The sequence below is a fragment of the Hemibagrus wyckioides genome, linkage group LG11 (assembly GCF_019097595.1).
Source record: "Hemibagrus wyckioides isolate EC202008001 linkage group LG11, SWU_Hwy_1.0, whole genome shotgun sequence".
NCBI lineage: Eukaryota > Metazoa > Chordata > Actinopteri > Siluriformes > Bagridae > Hemibagrus > Hemibagrus wyckioides.
This window is the reverse complement of record NC_080720.1, coordinates 17,982,321-18,004,130: the sequence shown is the minus strand read 5'-3', so window position 1 is coordinate 18,004,130 and position 21,810 is coordinate 17,982,321. Positions and strand designations below refer to the sequence as shown.

The window sequence follows — 21,810 nt, the reverse complement described above, 5'->3', positions numbered from 1 at the left end:
CCAGCCACTGAAGAGTTAACTCTCAGTGCCGGTCCCAACCTGGATGAAATGGGAGTGTCGTGTCAGGAAGGGCATCCGGTGTAAGACCTGTGCCAAATCAAAACATGCAGACCAAATGATCCACTGTGGTGACCCCACACAGGGAGCAGCCAAAAGAACAACAACATTTTCTAAAGATGATTCAAGAATGACTAAAACCCATTTTTATTTTATCTTCATTTACATGTTTCAAACATTTGTTTATTATTTATCTGAAGAATACTTCATCACAGTGTCAATAAATCCAATTTCAGAAACATGATTTTAAAACATTTTCTCCAAATTACATGAACATTGAACTATGCAAAATGTGAGCTATGTAAAATTTACTATGTACGTATTAATCAATTGATCTAACATTCTATAATTCTTTTATTACAGTAATATCAACAATTACACAGTTTATAAAATTTTCAATATTTTTCAAATTCATCTTTTTCCAAAATTCAGTATGAGCAAAAGGACAAATCCCTGCAAAACCCCCACTAAATGGTAAGTTATATTTTATAATTTATTTCTTTCAGAAGCAGCATAACACTAAAAAGAAAAAAAGAAAACATTAATTTCTACATTTATATGAGCACTAAATTGACAACTTACAAGTGCATTAAATCAATATCCCTGCATGCTAAGTAGTCGGGTTAAGTGATGTTCTGTTTCCCAGTCCACCTTCTTCCCCTGATTCATAAAAACACCATTTAATGCACACAACATCCAGCATTTAATGCACACATGCTCCAGCAAGATGAATCAAATAACCCTGGATGTGTTGATCCTTTCACTCCTCCTTTCTGCATTTGTATTTAAAGACCAAAGCATGTTTGTTAAATCTTGCTTTGTAATATGAGGCATTTTCTAAACATAACAAAATTTTTGTGTAAAACACTGTTTGCTTGCAAAGGTATAGGGTAAATTCAGCTGCTAAAACACTTTTATCTTCAAATAACACACTGTTATATACACAGTCAGTGGATCTTTCATGAAAAAATACCATACAATAAGAAAACAACGACAAACCACAAATAATGTGTCCATATAGAGAGCTTTAATAGTTACATTGTACTATATAAAATATATTATATTTTTTTCAGTGTTGCTCATTTAAAAATATATTTCAAAGATTTTTATTTATTTATTTGTAATGTCTTTTCTAAATTGTGTCAGTGCCATTCTTTTTGGTAATTACACACACACACACACACACACACACACAGATAGACCACTCTCAGCTCTATAATAGGAAATAAACATTCTCCTACACAATTGCCACTGTTTTGCTTCATCATTTCTTATTTTGGTCGTTCACATGTCTTATATGAAACATTCTTTTCTTCTGTTTAGAGGATAAAGAAGAGAATTAGCATTTCTGAATTATATTATACTGTATGTATTATCATTTGAATCTGATCTTACTGCGTTCCTTATTTCTGTACATGCCATAGATTTTAAAAAAAGCTTAATTCTTATTTCTGTTTTTTTTTTAATTTTTTTATTGATGTTTGTGTTAAAATTAAAACATTGTTTACAGTAGGCCTTATACACTGACCAGGCATAACATTATGACCACTTGTCTAATATTGTGTTGGTCCACGTTTTGCTGCCAAAACAGCTCTGACCCGTCATGCATGTGTATTCTGACACCTTTCTATCAAAACCAGCATTAACTTCTTCAGCAATTTGAGCAACAGTAGCTCATCTGTTGGATCAGATCACACGGGCCAGCCTTCGCTTCATGTATCAGTGAGCATTGGCCACCCATGACCCTGTTGCCGGTTCACCACTGTTCCTTCCTTGGACCACTTTTGATAGATACTGACCACTGCAGACCGGGAACACCCCACAAGAGGTGCAGTTTGGAGATGCTCTGATCCAGTCGTCTAGTCATCACAATTTGTCCCTTGTCAAACTCGCTCAAATCCTTATACTTGTCCATTTTTTCTGCTTCTAACACATCAACTTTGAGGACAAAATGTTCACTTGCTGCCTAATATATCACCATATGCACCATAGCAATATTAATTTAACCACTGTAGTGGTTTGTATCTGCCATTTCTTTACAGAAAATACTTATTGGATTCACACCTGCAAGTATCCCACAGAAAAATAGCTGTAGTTACAGAAACTACAGTATAGAAGTACACAGGGAATGGCAATAGAATCTTTATATATTACATCACTGTCAATTATAGCTGCGATCATTTAACCATAAAATACATAAAAGTAATTCAATTTAATGTACAGCAGTACCATATATTTAACAGTTTTCCTATAAAAGCAAACACAAATTTCTGTTCATTTGACTGTTCATTTGACAGGAAGACACTGTCTATCTTCAGTACCATAACTTTTTAATAGTAAAGTTTGGGCAATAAACAAACAAACAAACAAACAAACAGATAAATAAATAGGTAAACAAACATACATACATACATACATACAAACAAACAAACAAACAAATAAATAAAAGACTTTGTTTTTAGTGTCTACTTAGCATGTATATTTAAAAAAAAATCTTCTTAATGGTGCACAGAGATGCATAACATTAATGCAGTGATGCTCCATATTTATATTGCTTGTTTAAATTGAGCTCATATCATGCTAAATTCATGCAAAACTTCACAGTTGCACACATATTTAGTTAAAGAAAATTAAGAAAATAATCACAAAGTTAAAATAATACTATATTCCGGTATAGAGGAAAAAGGCAACTACCTGTCTGGGAGAGAGTCGACTCTTACTGCTGAGTTGAACCGAATGAACTGACTCACTAACAAGAGCCGGAATTCAGGGGCTGCGCTCTTTTTGTGCACGCGCAGCCCTGCTGTCTAGCGTCACGTTGCCATAGGAACGGTGCTGCTGCAACCTGCGCATTGTGAGCTTTATTCACTTCCTAGTTTTACCTACTTGTTTTTATAAAAGCCTTTAACCTAATATATATATATAATAATATATATATACACCTTAGATGATTATCTCAATGCACTTTGTGTAGGCTTGTTGGCATTTCTTTTGTTTGATTGTTTATCCTTTCATTGCGGTGAGACCAGCTAATGACTGACGTCACCTACGGACTTGTCTTTCTAATGAATGATCATTATGCCTATTTACACATCAAATAATGCCTTTTTAGTAAACTTCAGAGTAAATACAATCAACTTAATGTGTGTTTTAAAGCTCGGTGAAAAGTGAACATTTTTGTAAATATATCGCTTTAGACACGTTGAAAAATATCTGGGAATGTTCAAGAACGAGTATCAGGTAAGGCTCAGAGCACACAGCTAATATTTACACGAAACCTACTGTATACTCTATAAGTAGCTTGTTTTTGTTTGTTTGTTTGTTTGTTTTATGATGAAGGGGGGTGCCGTTGTAGAGGTCTTCAGTGCACAAGGAAAAGATCCTGTTGCAAAATGGAAACTTAGCGGCCAGCCGTCAATAAGTAAGGTAGGCATATATAACCTAATAAGTGTCACTTTTAGGCAATAAGGGAGACTCCACGTGTTATCAAATTAAAAACAACAGTTACGTGAGTAAATATAAGTCCACATGTCCATAGTGCACGAAAATATATTCAGGTTATTGATGTTTTCTTTCTTTCTTTCTTTCTTTCTTTCTTTCTTTCTTTCTTTCTTTCTTTCTTTCTTTCTTTCTTAAACAGATGTTTGATAAAGAAATGAAAGGTTTTGTGTACAGCCTCGAAGGCAGCAGTCAAACACATAGGATGCAGTTACCCAAAGATGGAAAGATGCCTCGTAAGTATAGTTAGAATATTGTACTTGGAATTAGGTTTTAGGAGTTACTTACAATTAGCTAAAGAAAAATAAATAAATAAATAAATAAATAATAAATTATTGTTGCACCCCACCACCATGTCATTGTGTCAGTTACAGATGCTAATACTCTTATAACCAGACTAAATCACTTAATAAATAAATAAATAAATAAATAAACAAACACAGTTCTGTATTGATAAGTTCTTTTTTGAACCGACCTCCATCTCTATTGAAAGAATATAGGCTTTATTTGATAGAAATGATAGAAAGGTATTAGACATGAGAGCTTTTAAAGAGCATTTAAAATCTGTTACATTTGGCTGACCTAGGTTGAGAAAGTGTATCTCATTTCTCTAGTTCTCCTGATTCAGAAGTTCCTGGTCCTGCAGGTGAATGTTCCTCCTGGTAAAGACTTCTCAACTGAGCTTGTGTAGGTGTCTGTCTGTCTCTCTCTCTCTCTCTCTCACACACACACACACACATATACAAACACACAAAATAGATTCATCAATCAATGCATAAACACACTGACATTACCTTAATTTAATTTGCTAAAGAATGTAATTTTTTTGGACCTTTGCTATAATGGCTAATGTGTTTCCATGCTTGTATTATACTTTTAGTCCTTTTCTTCTGTTAAACTGTAAAAGATAAATGAGATTAAAGACAAATTAGCATGTAGATTAAATCTATTCACACGTTGATGTGTGCACTCTCTCTTTCTCACACACACACACACACACACACACACATACACACACACATACACACACACAGACACTCTCTCTCTCTCTCTCACAGGAAACAGTGTAAACCTGTTTCCCATTTGCTTTCCAAATAAATTGCTATTTTTAACCGTCCTGTACCTCATTCAGTATAACAGATCAAGGGCACTTGAAACGAAGGCTTTACTTGTCCACTGTCCATAAGGAATTCTCATCTACCCCTCTGCATGCCAGAATACCGCTTACCTGCCTCAGACGAAACATTGTGAGTGCTCAGAGGAGTTGCAATACCGACAACATCACTCAAATGCCCGAGTGTTACAATGAGTTTTTTTTGCTCCCAACTGTACTTAGTGGTGTAACCTATGCATTGACCTGGGCTCATTCACCACTGAGCTGTTCCGAGGAGCTGTGTTCCTGTCTCTGGATGGCATCGTAATCTCAGCCTGCTGTAAAGTCAGGCGCATCTTCACCATGAGGAGTGAACCTGCAGACCATGTGGACAGAGGCTAGTGAAATTTATCCAATTTGAACTTAACCGCATGCATTAGTAACTATATATTATATATATATTCAGTATCTTTTTAGAAATATTTATAGATATTTTTAGAAACTTAAAAATCTTCTGAAGCACATATCAAGTATATTTAGATAAATAACAAAATTGTTTTCATATGTGTTTTGTTTTTATTCTAGATCCTTTTGACATAAGAAATGATCCTACAGAGGAGATTCCTAAAAGCTGCCAGTTTCCTACCGAGGTTCAGCACATTACACAGCTAATAAATATGGAAAGACTGAGACAGGCTGATCTGAGAAGCGTATCTATCAGCTCAGAATCTGGTAACTGTACAATTCTTTCATCTTTTAAACAAATATATAACATATATAACAAATTTAATAAATGAAGTTGCTGATTTATAATGAATGGTCTCCATACTTACATCTGCTGGATGGATGATTCTGGAAATTTCCCTCTCTGGTGAAAAAAAATTGCAAGCTGATTACTGAAGAAAATTTAGTAAACAGGGATTGTGCTCTCTTATCCACCACACAGATTAATCTTATATCTTTAAGCTTTGAGTACCAAGTCAATACACATCAAGAGAGAATTCAAGGCTGTTAGCTACACCACATAATGGACACAAAGTAGTGTGCTTTAAGAGTAAGCACACCAATAGAGTAGTGAAAAATGAATTAGTATGATTGTATGTGGTTTGGGACGTGGCCTAAGTATTCATGACTCAGAGGATATAATTATTTGCTATGTTTTCTCAGTATTACAGCAGCTTTATAAGACACAGTTAATGAGTACCAGGTGGAAGAGCAAAACCTCTTGGTTTCCCTCCTGTGGATTGTGTTAAACTGTAGGGTGACTATATACTAAGGCTGCGTGCATGTGCAAAAACAATAGACATGAGCTAGTCCGCTCACTCTAGCATGCTAGCAAAAAATACTTTGTAGAGAACAAATCTGGCTATTTCCTATATGTGTATTGTTATTAGTTTGTCTGTATTCTTTGTGTATTTTATGATCTAATTTGTGTAAATGCTTGGTATCCATCCAATAGTCTTAGCATACTAGCTAAAACACATTAGTAAAAACTAAAAGGGCCCAGGTCAGATATTCTGACTCCTCTGGCTTTCTAGGCAGCTATAACCACAATTGAAATACAAAAATACAATACAATACAATACAATACAATACAATACAATACCATTTATTATTCAGACACCTCCTGTTAATCAATAATCAGCCATCAGGAATTCTCTAGCTCAGTAACTACATAACAATACTTGCTCCACAAAAAAGATAAATTAACATGAATTTCATATATACAAAATTAGAGAACAAATACCTGTTCAGCAAGAAAAAACCTCGAACCAGAATTCTTCATTTTATTATAGTCATAATCTACTCTTATACTCCTTCACTTCCCTATTCTGTTTGTTATGGACTCTCTGATGTTCTTCCTCTCTTTCTCTCTCTTGATTGGCTGTGTCTCGAACAAATCACCACACTGCAGACTCCTTTCATGCCAGAAGTTGGGGCGTGATGACTTTCATGCATCTCAGCTTGATACTGCCAAAATACCAGACACCCTTCACACAACACTTATGGTGAATTAATATTACAGGATTGTCCGTGTGAGTCACAAAAGCTCAGGAACGCCATGTTCAAAAGTATTTTTGCCTCCTTGACTCAATAATTATGTTTGTATTCATTTTTAACCAAAAAAATAAAAGTACACCGAATCCCTACAAATGACCATGCGCCGATGGGACTGAATCAGCATTGTCAAATGTTTGAATCTCTTTAGTGAGCCCTCTCACTGCTTTTAGCCTGGGGACTTGATGGCATCCCACTTCTTGGCCGTGTGCATGCTTTCATCTTGTCTTCTTAGTCATGTACCTGCCCTTTCTATTCCAGGAAAACGCTTTCAGTTTTACATTTCTCTTGATGTGCGTGTCTTTTACCCTCCTGTGGCAGTAGCACTTTACTTCTGACCTCCTGAAATTATGTGATCTATTAGCTCTATAAAACTGCTCTTCAAATGAGTTGCATCTTCTTGATTAAAGGGATACAGATTTTAAAAACAAATGTAGCTGTCTTACCATTGCTTATCATTCTCCATTAATGACTACACTCATAGAAATAATCGGTTCTTCCAGAATTCTTTAAGGGTTTTTAAAGGTTCATGGATAATTAAGGGTTCCTCATTCCTCATTAAGGGTTTTTATTTGGAACCCTTTATGACTCTTTCTGGCACATACTCTGTTGTAGAGTTCTACATCTTTTCTACATCGTTCTGCCCTTAGAAGGACAAGCGAAGAACCCCAGTGTGTGCTTAGGCAAGATATTGCTGTTTCTTAGCAACTCAGTTTCAAAACCTTTTGGCCCACATTCATTCAAACCCCATTGAATGTAGCTTGCTGCCAATTTATAATGACACAGCATTTTGTATGCCAAGCTGCCAAGATGACCTGACCTCACTCTTTTGTAATATTGCAGTATTGCTGCAAGTAACAGATAAAAAATATAATTCTATTTTTTTTTTCAATTTTAAATTATCAACAACTTATCAGGATCACTAAAATGAATATTGTGCATCCAAATAGGACATTTGAGTCTTTTAACAATGAACAATAGAATGAACCTAAAATAAATTGTTACATATTACCAATGAACTGCTCACATATTCCATTAGGCCAATGTTTAACTAACATTGCTGAGACAGTGAAGTGGTGCAAATGGATGGATACATATCAAATCAAATATTTACTGCAATTAACTTGATAAGGTGTTGACAGATCACTGGTTGAGAGAGATCAGCTATACTGGAGCAGTATTAGATGCTGAAAATGCTTTAGTTAATACTGCACGTTTATTCTGTGACTGAATAATAGACAAATAAATATTTTATTTCGATTTTTCACTATACAGTTAATGCAGTCTGTTGCACAATTTCACATTAAACATTTGCAACACATCTATCATCAGTAGTATCTATTAATGCACAAATCTAGAGCTTTTTTATTAATTTAGCTGATTTTATTCTATAATTCATACTAGCGGTCCCTGGATAAAGCTGCTAAAATGGTGTCTTGACACTTTAAAAATGCTTTTTGAAATAATGCCAGAAAAACTTATTTTTTCTCATGTATTGTATGGCAATAAAAAAGGGAGCAGTGACTCAGAAGGTATCCTAAACAGATGCCACACTGAGCTCTTTTTGAGTTTTTACAGTTTCACAGCATATTACATTTCCTGCACCATACATAAAAATAAACTTGATGCAAAGTGAAGCATGATGCATGTTTCTTTTTTACTCTCCACGTATGTTAATTTTTTTTATTCTTTTGAACATTTTGGGACTTCTAGTAAGAATGTATAGTTCTTCTAGTAGATACTTTGTGTCCAAGTGCGTGATGTCAACAAGTATAGAGACTAGACTACATATGCATAGTGCCTCATAGACAATCGTGATCAACATGATCATCATCAGCAACATACTGTATATTACAACAATAAAACACATACTTGTGAAATGTAATGCCTTGTTTAAGTAAAGTCTGCTATATAACACTCCAACGTAGTGCTGATGCTAAACTCGCTAAAAGAATCAGCCAATATGGCATCTACATAGGTATTTATATCTTGTATTAATATTATTAATATTAGATTTAATATTAGAATATCAGTTCTGATGCAGTGATTCATCATAAACTAAGATTTCTTTAATGCTTGCTTCACATTGAAGGTGTATGCATAATAATGTATTTTTTCTGACTCTCTATGACTTCTAGAACAGCTGAGCACAGGGAGAGTCACTCGAGGTCCTAAAAACCAGGACTGCTCTCATATTGCCTTTGGTTCAAAAGTCACTGGACGGCCTCCTCTCACTGCGAGAAAGGGCAGTTCATTAGCAAATGGGACAGAGCACAAAACTCATTCAGGTAAATGCATAAGAAAACATGCATTTAAACACATCTGATAGATGTTGCTCATAATGTTGAGCTTTTCTATGCCAAGCCTGGTTGTCTTATTACAGCTGATACTAGCCTTGATTACGCAGTTAAACACAGTTACTGTCTTCCCGAAGACTAATGCAGTTATGTTAATGTACTGTACAAAAGCATCTGATTATTTGAAGAGAGAAATTAAAATGAGGATTGCAGAGTTGTTGACATAAATCTTAAACTGTATAAATGAAATTAATAAACGAATTCCCACATAGTTATATTTACTTCAAAACTTTCACAGCTATTTAAACAGCTTTTAAGAGTTATGGCTCACTCTTTGTGCAGCTGCAGATCTTCCTGCCAAGTAACATGTTGTCACTGACATTTAATTGGAGTTGTTATCTAATAAATACAAGCAACATAAACAAATCTATTCTAATTACTGTGTTCATGAACATAGGGAGAAGTGGAAGACTGAAGACACAACCACCAGCTGAACAGGCATCTTCTGAAAGGACAGGGTCTGGGGGACCAAAGCAGGTTCTTAATGTACAGAAAGAGAAAATAGTTACACGTAAGGATGTTATATTTCTTTATTAGATTTCTGAAATGTAATCATAATTACATTAGTCCAAGTAATCCTGTTTAGCAAAGACATCAACAAACAGATCAGCACATGTCATGAGAGTGACTATAATGATACACCAATGTTTTGCACGGATGGTGCCTCTTTATACCATTATCTCTTTTTTGGATAATTAATTATAATTAATATCCAGTATAATACCATAAACTATATCAGTTGATTATATCCTGCACAATTTTATTTTAAATGTTGTTGTCTTCACGAGTCCAATGTCAGTGTGTAGTAAAATGCAATGTGCAGTACACTTCAGCACTGAGGGACAACCTCCATCCTCCCTCACAAAACAGGAAAAGCAGAGAAAGTTCATTAGTGATAAAAGGACATTAAATATACTATGTGGGTTAGATAGAAGTCTCAAGGGTTCAGGCCAGCATGAACTGTTGGCAATTAGAAGAGGTGATTACAATGTAAGTCTTTTCAAAAACGTGATGTGAATTTAAATTGAATTTAATTCTGCAAAGCCCTTTTGAGGAGTTGGAGTCACTGCTACACTCGAGAAGCACTTTGCGACTGTTTGTGGTTTAATTAGGTGACTCCTGAAAAGGTGAGGCTGAGTAGTGCCTAATAGATAATTTTGAGCATTCTCATTATGAAATGAGCATTCAGAGTGTAAATTACGTCTTTAAATAATTTGGTTTTATGAAAGGTAATATCCCAGTGGTGTATGACCTTCATTTAGGTGGCATTGTGTAAGTGTCTGTCAATTACAGGGTCCAGCTTAGAGTGGACAATGCTACAGTCTTGTTCATTCAGAAAACAAAATACATAACATTTGATGGTAAAGCCATTATAGCTTTCATTTGTTTTCTGTGTATAAAGAAGTAGCAATAGTACAAATGTTGTCCTCAGATTAGAAGACCCTGGTGAATAATTCTCTAGGAGGCTATGCCATAATCATAACCAGAAACATGACATTTATATTTCACAAAATGAAGGTACATGTACTATTCAAGACCTGTTTGGAAATAAGGTTCATGGGTGCCACAGCCTTCACTCAAGGTGAAATTAACTTCACAGGTCATCTACACTCCCACAGTTGCACTTAAGTGCTGTGCATTTGCTTGAAATAGATCACATACGCACACGCTGTATTCATCACCTTGGTCTCGGCGGTGTCTTTGGCTTGCCTCTCTTTGGGTGTCTTTTCTCTTTAATGCAAGGGCACACAGACCCCACAGGCTCCGATATAGCTGGATTTGAATTATGATCTTGCAGAAGCAGTGCTCCCCATCTACTAATGATGCTGTTTGTGTGCCAGCGGGAAAACCACAAAGCTCCCCTACCCCATCACACATACTCACACACTAGTAGCTAATGATGTTTTTTTCTTACCCTCTTTTCCTTGTCTTCTCGAAGGATTGAAAAATAAAACTAATAATAAATTTGCATTATTTCAATGCTTCACTTGCATTTAGGCATATTTTAAGAGTTCATTAAAGCATAATGTTGCAATTACCAAATGTTGCGTGAAAACAGGACTGGATATGTCCTATAAATTCACCCGCAGCTTCTGGCAAGCATCACAGCATTCATCGCAGTCTGCTTTATCGTGATTATCCACTTATTTGCATATGCTCATTAAAATGAACTCAGGAAAGGAATATGAGCTTCAGTATGAAAAATGAATGCTGAGACATTATGTGTAGTAATTAGATCTCTATTATTGATCTGCTTTGTGCCATTAAGTCAATGTGAGTTTCCTAAAGGAGAAACAAGCGGTTAATGTTCTCTGACTGAACACTGCAGCGTGTTTTCCATTAAATCAAATTTGTGATAGAAATGACAGAAGATGTTTTTGTCCTCTACTTCAAGTACTTCAGAAAGAGCACACATAAACTTAAATGGTTCTTGACAGATTAAATGTTTTCTCTTTACAAGGGTTCTACATTACTTTTTTAATGTTCCAAATATAACTGTTCTGCCTATTCAGATCATTTAGGTGTATCTATGTGTTTTAGGAGGGTGACATGCTTGCCATTTATTATTTATAGTCAGGTCTTGAAAGTCTAGCTTTAATGCTTTTTACTGAAAAGTTTACTTTACAGTCGCTCCTTGTGCAATGAAGACAGTGCAGCTATGCGCTATTCAAAACTCAAAATGCACTTGTTTTACAGATCAGACAGGTAGTCCATATTTTCCTGAGACAATACCCAGATCTTCAGAATGCCATCCTCCATCTGATTCACCCCCTGATTTGCATATTTTTGAGAATGGAAATGATGCCACCAGAAGGACTTCAACTCCACTCAGTCTTGATGAAGCTGAAAAAGAGGATTGTGAGGAGGTCTTTACTTTTTCTTCATGTCCTCACTCAGCCAGGAGGGGTCAACATTTCAGCGTCGCCTTTAAGAGTTTATCTTCTGACCTTAAAGCTGATGACCTTGGGTGGGAAAGGGAACGGAAAGAGGCATGTTTGGAGGATGACTTCATAGGGAGTGAGGGTGAAGAGGTAGACACACGCACACACAAACATACACAAACTATTTCATCAAAGGCAAACTACAGCAAACTTGCCAAATGCTTAAATAAACATATAAAGTTATAAATAAATAAGCCCAGTTAGCCCAGTTAGCTAAACCAAACCCAGTTTGATTATTTTTTGTTTAGCAAATAAAGACTTGTAACTTATTGAAGCATTTTCACCTATACCCTTTGATAAAGCTTGGTTTCATTGCTTAGCAATCAAATAAAAGCATACCCAGTGCTTGAGCAAACTGAGAGGCCCAGTTCAGGGCTTTGACAGCAATTAACACATTTATGTATGCATCTTGGGCCCAATTATCCAATTTCAGAACCCTCAATGTGTTGTTAAAGTAATTTGTATGTTTACTCTACGGGGATATCACAGAAAGAGGCCAATAATGCTGAGAACAAACACAATTATTAAACAGTGATAATGAATTTGTAAAGCTGAATAAAGTCATGGTCCCATCCTTCAGGGATCCTCAAGGTGTATGTCACAAATTTATACAAAAAGACTGCAAGAAGGAAATGGTAATTTTGACTCAAAGGAGTGGGGGTATTACATGCTCTGCAATCCTTTACTGTTTTAAAAAGTTGATTTCCCAGATGCTTTTTTTAACAAACACTTGATTACATTATTTCTTGCCAACAATTTGAAATCATTCATTAATTTCACAAATTATTAACTTAAGAATTACATTATAAATTTATTTCATTTTGGGAGTATAATAATGATGTAAAACATCTGTAAAACAAGTTAGTTTCATTTACTTGCACTTATATTATAGCGTCTATAAACAGTCAAGCCTTTACGAGAATCTCTACACTTCTCTTCATCAGATAATATGATTCAGATAATGACAAACACAAAGCCACCTGTCCTGAATAAATCTTAGAAAACCTAAAATCACAGCTTTACCTAAACCTTTATAAAAGGTGGACAAGACTGACTCTGTATTAAAAATATTTAATATGAATGTCCTCATGGATAACTCAGATATTATATGTTAATTAATCTGTTTATTTGAAGCATTAACCATGAAATTTTCTAAGCTGTTCATATTGAAAAATAGAGTAGAACCAACATATTATTGCAAACCAATATAATATTTAATTAAAACTTCTGACCAAATAGAATTGAGACTTCAACAGCCCTGTGTGTAAATAGTATTTATCTGCTATCCAACATTTATTCAGACAGCAACATGCAACTACAGTGTTTTGTACAACAAATGTTGACTTTAAAACTCAAACTATCCAGATGAAATAAACAGAAACTGGGTGGAGATGAGGCTTGAACAGATTTTCAGAACAGAAGATTTCATCAGCCTTTAACACCGCAGTAACAGATATCTAGTTAGCACAACTGGATCATTTCTGCTCAGAAACAGCAGTATATTGTCAATACAGACGTAGACTTTATTTTCCTCAGTTCTCTTACAAGGACACACATCCCAGCTCCCCAAGGGCTCGTGATTCAATTATGTCAATGCAGAAACGTTTTGCTTCATTTCTTTTGACACTGTATTCAGCTCTGTTGCTAGCACTTCACTTCAGAATTTTGTGACGAACGCATCCCTTTTTCTCACGCTCTATTTCCTTTCTTATCGGGAAATCAGTCTCATCTCTAGTATGCATATAATGCTGCACTTATGTTGTTCTGACTGTTTAATAATACACTGACAGTTAGATTGGGTCTATTCATTAACTTATTCCTTCCTTCCCTTCCTCCGTCTGCTAAAATGTTTTAAACACCAATTTCTCCCAATTTAGCCTTTTGCAAGTTCCCAAACTAGTGATCACCTATCACACAAAAGCTACCGAGTGGGGAAGGTGAAAGTTAGCACAGAGTGCCTCTGAAACTGTGGCTCATGCAGAATGAGCACCTAAAAACACTCAGAGGAAAATGTTATGTACATTTCTGTCAATCAACAAGGGAGAGAGTAACACCATCACTCCCACCTAGACAGCAAGAAACAATTTGCTGGCACATTCTTATAAATCTTTGCAGTCGACAGACAGACAGACAGACAGGCAGATAGACAGACAGACAGACAGGCAGAATACAAATAGCCAGTATACAAATGGCCAGTATACAAATGGCCAGTATACAAACAGCCAGTATACGAATAGCCAGTATACAAACAGCCAGTATACAAACAGCCAGTATACAACCAGACTGTATACAAACAGCCAGTATACAAACAGCCAGTATACAACCAGAAAGTATACAAACAGCCAGTATACAACCAGAAACTATACAAACAGCCAGTATACAAATAGCCAGTATAAAAATAACCAGTATACAAACAGCCATTATACAAATAGCAAATATATAAACAGCCAGTAAACAAATAGCCAGTATACAAATAGCCAGTATACAAATAGCCATTATATGAATAGCCATTATACAAATAGCCAGTATACAAACAGCCAGTATACAAACAGCCAGTATACAAACAGCCAGTATACAAATAGCCAGTATATAAACAGCCAGTATACATACATCCAGTATACAAACAGCCAGTATACAAACAGCCAGTATACAAACAGCCAGTATACAAACAGCAAGTATACAAATAGCCAGTATACAAACAGCCAGTATACAAACAGCCAGTATACAAATAGCCAGTATACAAATAGCCAGTATACAAACAGTCAGTATACAACCAGCCAGTATACAAACAGCCAGTATACAAACAGCCAGTATACAAACAGCCAGTATACAAATAGCCAGTATACAAACAGCCAGTATACAAATAGCCAGTATACAAACAGTCAGTATACAAACAGCCAGTATACAACCAGCCAGTATACAAACAGCCAGTATACAAATAGCCAGTATACAAATAGCCAGTATACAAACAGCCAGTATACAAATAGCCAGTATACAAACAGCCAGTATACAAATAGCCAGTATAGAAACAGCCAGTATACAAATAGCCAGTATACAAAAAGCCAGTATACAAATAGCCAGCATACAAACAGCCCGTATACAAATAGCCAGTATACAAATAGCCAGTATACAAACAGCCAGTATACAAATAACCAGTATACAAACAGCCAGTATACAAAAAGCCAGTATACACAAACAGCCAGTATACAAACAGCCAGTATACAAATAGCCAGCATATAAATAGCCATTATACAAATAAGCAGTATACAAACAGCCAGTATACAAACAGCCAGTATAAAAACAGCCAGTATACAAATAGCCAGTATACAAATAACCAGTATACAAACAGCCAGTATATACAAACAGCCAGTATACAAATAGCCAGTATACAAACAGCCAGTATACAAACAGCCAGTATACAAATAGCCAGTATACAAACAGCCAGTATACAAATTGCCAGTATACAACTAGAAAGTATACAAACAGCCAGTATACAAATAGCCAGTATACAAACAGCCAGTATACAAATAGCCAGAATACAAATTGCCAGTATACAAATTGCCAGTATACAACTAGAAAGTATACAAACAGCCAGTATACAAATAGCCAGTATACAAACAGCCAGTATACAAATAGCCAGTATACAAACAGCCAGTATACAAACAGCCAGTAAACAAATAGCCAGTATACAAACAGACAGTATAGAAACAGCCAGTATACAACCAGAAAGTATACAAACAACCATTATACAAACAGCCAGTATACAAACAGCCAGTATACAAACAGCCAGTATACAAACAGCCAGTATACAAACAGCCAGTATACAAATAACCAGTATGCAAACAGGCAGTATACAAACAGACAGTATATACAAACAGCCAGTATACAAAAAGCCAGTATACAAATAGCCATTATACAAAAAGCCAGTATACAAACAGCCAGTATAAAAATTGCCAGTATAGAAACAGCTAGTATACAAACAGCCAGTATACAAATAGCCAGTATACAAATAGCCAGTATACAAACAGCCAGTATACAAAAAGCCAGTATACCAACAGCCAGTATACAAATAGCCAGTATGCAATCAGCCAGTATACAAATAGCCAGTATACAAATAGCCAGTATACAAATAGCCAGTATACAAATAGCCATTATAAAAATAGCCAGTATACAAATGGCCAGTTTACAAATAGCCAGTATACAAATAACCATTATAAAAATAGCCAGTATACAAATAACCAGTATACAAACAGCCAGTATACAAACAGCCAGTATACAAATAGCCAGTACACAACCAGCCAGTACACAACCAGCCAGTATACAAACAGCCAGTACATACAAACAGGCAGTATACAAATAGCCAGTATACAAATAGCCATTATACAAACAGCCAGTATACAAACAGCCAGTATACAAATAGCCAGTATACAAATTGCCATTACACAAACAGCCAGTATACAAACAGCCAGTATACAAACAGCCAGTATACAAACAGCCAGTAAACAACCAGAAAGTATACAAACAGCCAGTATACAAATAGCCATTATACAAATAGCCATTATACAAATAGTCATTATACAAATAGCTAGTATACAAACAGCCAGTATACAAATAGCCATTATACAAATAGCCAGTATACAAATAACCAGTATATAAACAGCCAGTATACAAACAGCCAGTATACAAATAGTCAGTATATAAATAGCCAGTATACAAACAGCCGGTATATACAAACAGCCACTATACAAATAGCCAGTATACATACAGCCAGTATACAACCAGAAAGTATACAAACAGCCAGTATACAAATAGCCATTATACAAACAGCCAGTATACAAACAGCCAGTATACAACCAGCCAGTATACAACCAGCCAGTATACAAATTGTCAGTATACAAATAGCCAGTATACAAACAGCCAGTATATACAAACAAAAAGTATACAAATTGCCAGTATACAAATAGCCAGTATACAAATATCCAGTATACAAACAGTCAGTATACAAACAGCCAGTATACAAATTGCCAGTATACAAACAGCTAGTATACAAATAGCCAGTATACAAATAGCCAGTATACAAATAGCCAGTATACAAACAGACAGTATACAAAAAGCCAGTATACCAACAGCCAGTATACAAATAGCCAGTATGGAATCAGCCAGTATACAAATAGCCAGTATACAAATAGCCAGTATACAAATAGCCAGTATACAAATAGCCAGTATACAATCAGCCAGTATACAAACAGCCAGTATACAAAAAGCCAGTATACAAACAGCCAGTATACAAATTGCCAGTATACAAACAGCCATTATAGAAATAGCCAGTATACAAACAGCCAGTATACAACCAGAAAGTATACAAACAGCCAGTATACAAATAGCCAGTATGCAAACAGCCAGTATACAACCAGAAAGTATACAAACAGCCAGTATACAAAGAGCCAGTACACAAACAGCCAGTATACAACCAGAAAGTATACAAACAGCCAGTATACAAATAGCCAGTATACAAACAGCCAGTATACAAATAGCCAGTATACAAACAGCCAGTATACAAATAGCCAGTATACAAATAGCCAGTATACAAACAGCCAGTATAGAAATAGTCAGTATACAGACAGCCAGTATACAAATAGCCAGTATACAAATAACCAGTATACAAGCAGCCAGTATACAAACAGCCAGTATACAAGCAGCCAGTATACAAGCAGCCAGTATACAAACAGCCAGTATACAAACAGCCAGTATACAAACAGCCAGAATACAAACAGCCAGTATAAAAACAGCGAGTATACAAATAGCCAGTATACAAATTACCAGTATGCAAACAGCCAGTATACAAACAGCCAGTATACAAATAGGCAGTATACAAATAGCCAGTATATAAACAGCCAGTATACAAATAACCAATATACAAACAGCCAGTATACAAACAGCCAGTATACAGAGAGCCAGTATACAAACAGCCAGTATACAAACAGCCAGTATACAAACAGCCAGTATAAAACCTGAAAGTATACAAACAGCCAGTATACAAATAGCCAGTATACAAACAGCCAGTATACAGATAGCCAGTATACAAATAGCCAGTATACAAACAGGCAGTATACAAATAGTCAGTACACAAACAGCCAGTATACAAATTGCCAGTATACAAATAGCCAGTATACAAACAGCCAGTATACAATAAGCCAGTATACCAACAGCCAGTATACAAATAGCCAGTATACAAACAGCCAGTATACAAACAGCCAGTATACAAACAGCCAGTATACAAATAGGCAGTATACAAATAGCCAGTATACAAATAGCCAGTATACAAATAACCAATATACAAACAGCCAGTATACAAACAGCCAGTATACAAACAGCCAGAATACAAACAGCCAGAATACAAACAGCCTGTTTACAAAAAGCCATTATACAAATAGCCAGTATAAAAATAGCCAGTATACAAACACCCATTATACAAACAGCCAGTATACAAACAGCCAGTATACAAATAGCTAGTATACAAATAACCAGTATACAAACAGCCAGTATTCAAACAGCCAGTATACAAACAGCCAGTATACAACCAGAAAGTATACAAACAGCCAGTATACAAATAGCAATTATACAAACAGCCAGTATACAAATAGGCAGTATACAAATAGCTAGTATACAACCAGCCAGTACACAAATAGCCATTATACAAATAGCCAGTATACAAATAACCAGTATACAAGCAGCCAGTATACAAACAGCCAATATACAAATACCCAGTATACATACAGCCAGTATACAAATAGCCATTATACAACCAGAAAGTATACAAACAGCCAGTATACAAATAGCCATTATACAAACAGCCAGTATACAAATAGCCAGTATACAAATTGTCAGTATACAAATAGCCAGTATACAAACAGCCAGTATATACAAACAGACAGTATACAAATTGCCAGTATACAAATAGCCAGTATACATACAGCCAGTATACAAATAGCCAGTATACAAATATCCAGTATACAAACAGTCAGTATACAAACAGCCAGTATACAAATTGCCAGTATACAAACAGCTAGTATACAAACAGCCAGTATACAAATAGCCAGTATACAAACAGCCAGTATACAAACAGCCAGTATACAAATAGTCAGTACACAAACAGCCAGTATACAAATTGCCAGTATACAAATAGCCAGTACACAAACAGCCAGTATACAACCAGAAAGTATACAAACAGCCAGTATACAAATAGCCAGTATACAAACAGCCAGTATACAAACAGCCAGTAAACAAACAGCCAGTATACAAATAGCCAGTAGACAAATTGCCAGTATACAAACAGCCAGTATACAAATAGCCAGTATACAAACAGCCAGTATACAAATAGCCAGTATACAGACAGCCAGTATACAGACAGCCAGTATACAAATAGCCAGTATACAAATCACCAGTATACAAGCAGCCAGTATACAAACAGCCAGTATACAAACAGCCAGTAAACAAACAGCCAGTAAACAAACAGCCAGTAAACAAACAGCCAGTAAACAAACAGCCAGTAAACAAACAGCCAGTAAGCAAACAGCCAGTATAAAAACAGGCAGTATACAAATAGCCAGTATACAAACAGCCAGTATATACAAACAGCCAGTATACACATAGCCAGTATACAAATAGCCAGTATACAAACAGCCAGTATACAACCAGAAAGTATACAAACAGCCAGTATACAAATAGCCAGTATACAAACAGCCAGTATACAAATAGCCAGTATAAAAATAACCAGTATACAAACAGCCAGTATACAAACAGCCAGTATACAAATAGCCAGTATACAAATAGCCAGTATACAAATAGCCAGTGTACAATCAGCCAGTATACAAATAGCCAGGATACAAACAGCCAGTATACAAACAGCCCGTATACAAATAGCCAGTATACAAACAGCCAGTATAGAAATAACCAGTATACAAACAGCCAGTATACAACCAGAAAGTATACAAAGAGCCAGTATACAAATAGTCACTATGCAAACAGCCAGTATACAACCAGAAAGTATACAAATAACCAGTATACAAACAGCCAGTATACAAACAGCCAGTATACAAATAGCCAGTATACAAACAGCAAGTATACAAACAGCCAGTATACAACCAGAAATTATACAAATAGCCAGTATACAAATAGCCAGTATACAAACAGCCAGTATACAAACAGCCAGTATACAAATAGCCAGTATACAAATAGCCAGTATACAAATAACCAGTATACAAACAGCCAGTATACAAACAGCCAGTATACAAATAGCCAGTATACAAACAGCCAGTATACAAACAGCCAGTATATACAAACAGCCAGTATACAAACAGCCAGTATACAAATAGCCAGTATATAAATAGCCATTATACACATAGCCAGTATACAAACAGCCAGTATACAAACAGCCAGTATACAAATAGCCAGTATACAAACAGCCAGTATACAAATAGCCAGTATACAAATAGCCAGTATACAAATAGCCAGTATACAAACAGCCAGTATACAAACAGCCAGTATACAAATAGCCAGTATACAAACAGCCAGTATACAAATAGCCAGTATACAAATAGCCAGTATACAAACAGCCAGTATACAAATAGCCAGTATACAAACAGCCAGTATACAAACAGCCAGTATACAAATAGCCAGTATACAAACAGCCAGTATACAAACAGCCAGTATACAAACAGCCAGTATACAAACAGCCAGTATACAAGCAGCCAGTATACAAGCAGCCAGTATACAAATAGCCAGTATACAAACAGCCAGTATACAAACAGCCAGTAAACAAACAGCCAGTAAACAAACAGCCAGTATACAACCAAAAAGTATACAAACAGCCAGTATACAAACAGCCAGTATACAAATAGCCAGTATACAAACAGCCAGTATATACAAACAGCCAGTATACACATAGCCAGTATACAAATAGCCAGTATACAAATAGCCAGTATACAAACAGCCAGTATACAAACAGCCAGTATACAAACAGCCAGTATACAAATAGCCAGTGTACAAACTGCCAGTATACAAACAGCCAGTATACAAATAACCAGTATACAAACAGCCAGTATACAAACAGCCAGTATACAAACAGCCAGTATACAAATAGCCAGTATACAAATAGCCAGTATACAAATAGCCAGTATACAAACAGCCAGTATACAAACAGCCAGTATACAAACAGCCAGTATACAAACAGCCAGTATACAAATAGCCAGTATACAAACAGCCAGTATACAAACAGCCAGTATACAAACAGCCAGTATACAACCAGAAAGTATACAAACAGCCAGTATACAAATAGCCAGTATACAAACAGCCAGTATACAAACAGCCAGTATACAAACAGCCAGTATACAAACAGCCAGTATACAACCAGAAAGTATACAAACAGCCAATATACAAACAGCCAGTATACAAATAGCCAGTATACAAACAGCCAGTATACAAACAGCCAGTATACAAACAGCCAGTATACAACCAGAAAGTATACAAACAGCCAATATACAAACAGCCAGTATACAAACAACCATTATACAAACAGCCAGTATACAAATAGTCAGTATATAAATAGTCAGTATACAAATAACCAGTATGCAAACAGCCAGTATATACAAACAGCCAGTATACAAATAGCCAGTATACAACTAGCCATTATACAAAAAGCCAGTATACAAACAGCCAGTATACAAACAGCCAGTATACAAATAGCCAGTATACAAATAACCAGTATACAAATAGCCAGTATACAAACAGCCAGTATACAAATAGC

General features: G+C 35.7%; 1 protein-coding gene and 1 long non-coding RNA gene across 4 annotated transcripts in view; one reads left to right on the top strand and one right to left on the bottom strand.

The window, feature by feature from the left end:
• The first annotated feature begins 2,889 nt into the window (after positions 1-2,889).
• Positions 2,890-21,810, top strand: part of cfap20dc (CFAP20 domain containing) — a 32,812-nt gene continuing 13,891 nt past the window's right edge. The window contains exons 1-11 of one of the 2 annotated variants that reach the window (XM_058402200.1): positions 2,890-2,911; positions 3,255-3,297; positions 3,397-3,483; positions 3,698-3,791; positions 4,170-4,242; positions 4,688-4,802; positions 4,892-5,045; positions 5,234-5,380; positions 8,845-8,994; positions 9,461-9,574; positions 11,761-12,095. In XM_058402200.1, coding sequence (XP_058258183.1) covers positions 3,277-3,297; positions 3,397-3,483; positions 3,698-3,791; positions 4,170-4,242; positions 4,688-4,802; positions 4,892-5,045; positions 5,234-5,380; positions 8,845-8,994; positions 9,461-9,574; positions 11,761-12,095 — 1,290 coding nt within the window. In that variant the 5' untranslated portion in view covers positions 2,890-2,911; positions 3,255-3,276. Of the gene's footprint in view, positions 2,912-3,168; positions 3,298-3,396; positions 3,484-3,697; positions 3,792-4,169; positions 4,243-4,687; positions 4,803-4,891; positions 5,046-5,233; positions 5,381-8,844; positions 8,995-9,460; positions 9,575-11,760; positions 12,096-21,810 lie in introns of those variants that run through there. The other variant, XM_058402201.1, reaches the window with a different exon arrangement.
• LOC131361221 (uncharacterized) lies at positions 3,285-7,009 on the bottom strand. Of its 2 annotated transcripts, none has more exons than XR_009205978.1 (4): positions 6,396-7,009; positions 5,482-5,516; positions 4,679-5,024; positions 3,285-4,453 (listed from the first exon to the last, which is right to left on the bottom strand). It is a non-coding gene; the product is annotated as an uncharacterized LOC131361221 (long non-coding RNA). The 2 variants fall into 2 exon arrangements; XR_009205979.1 differs by having other exon boundaries at positions 4,913-5,024.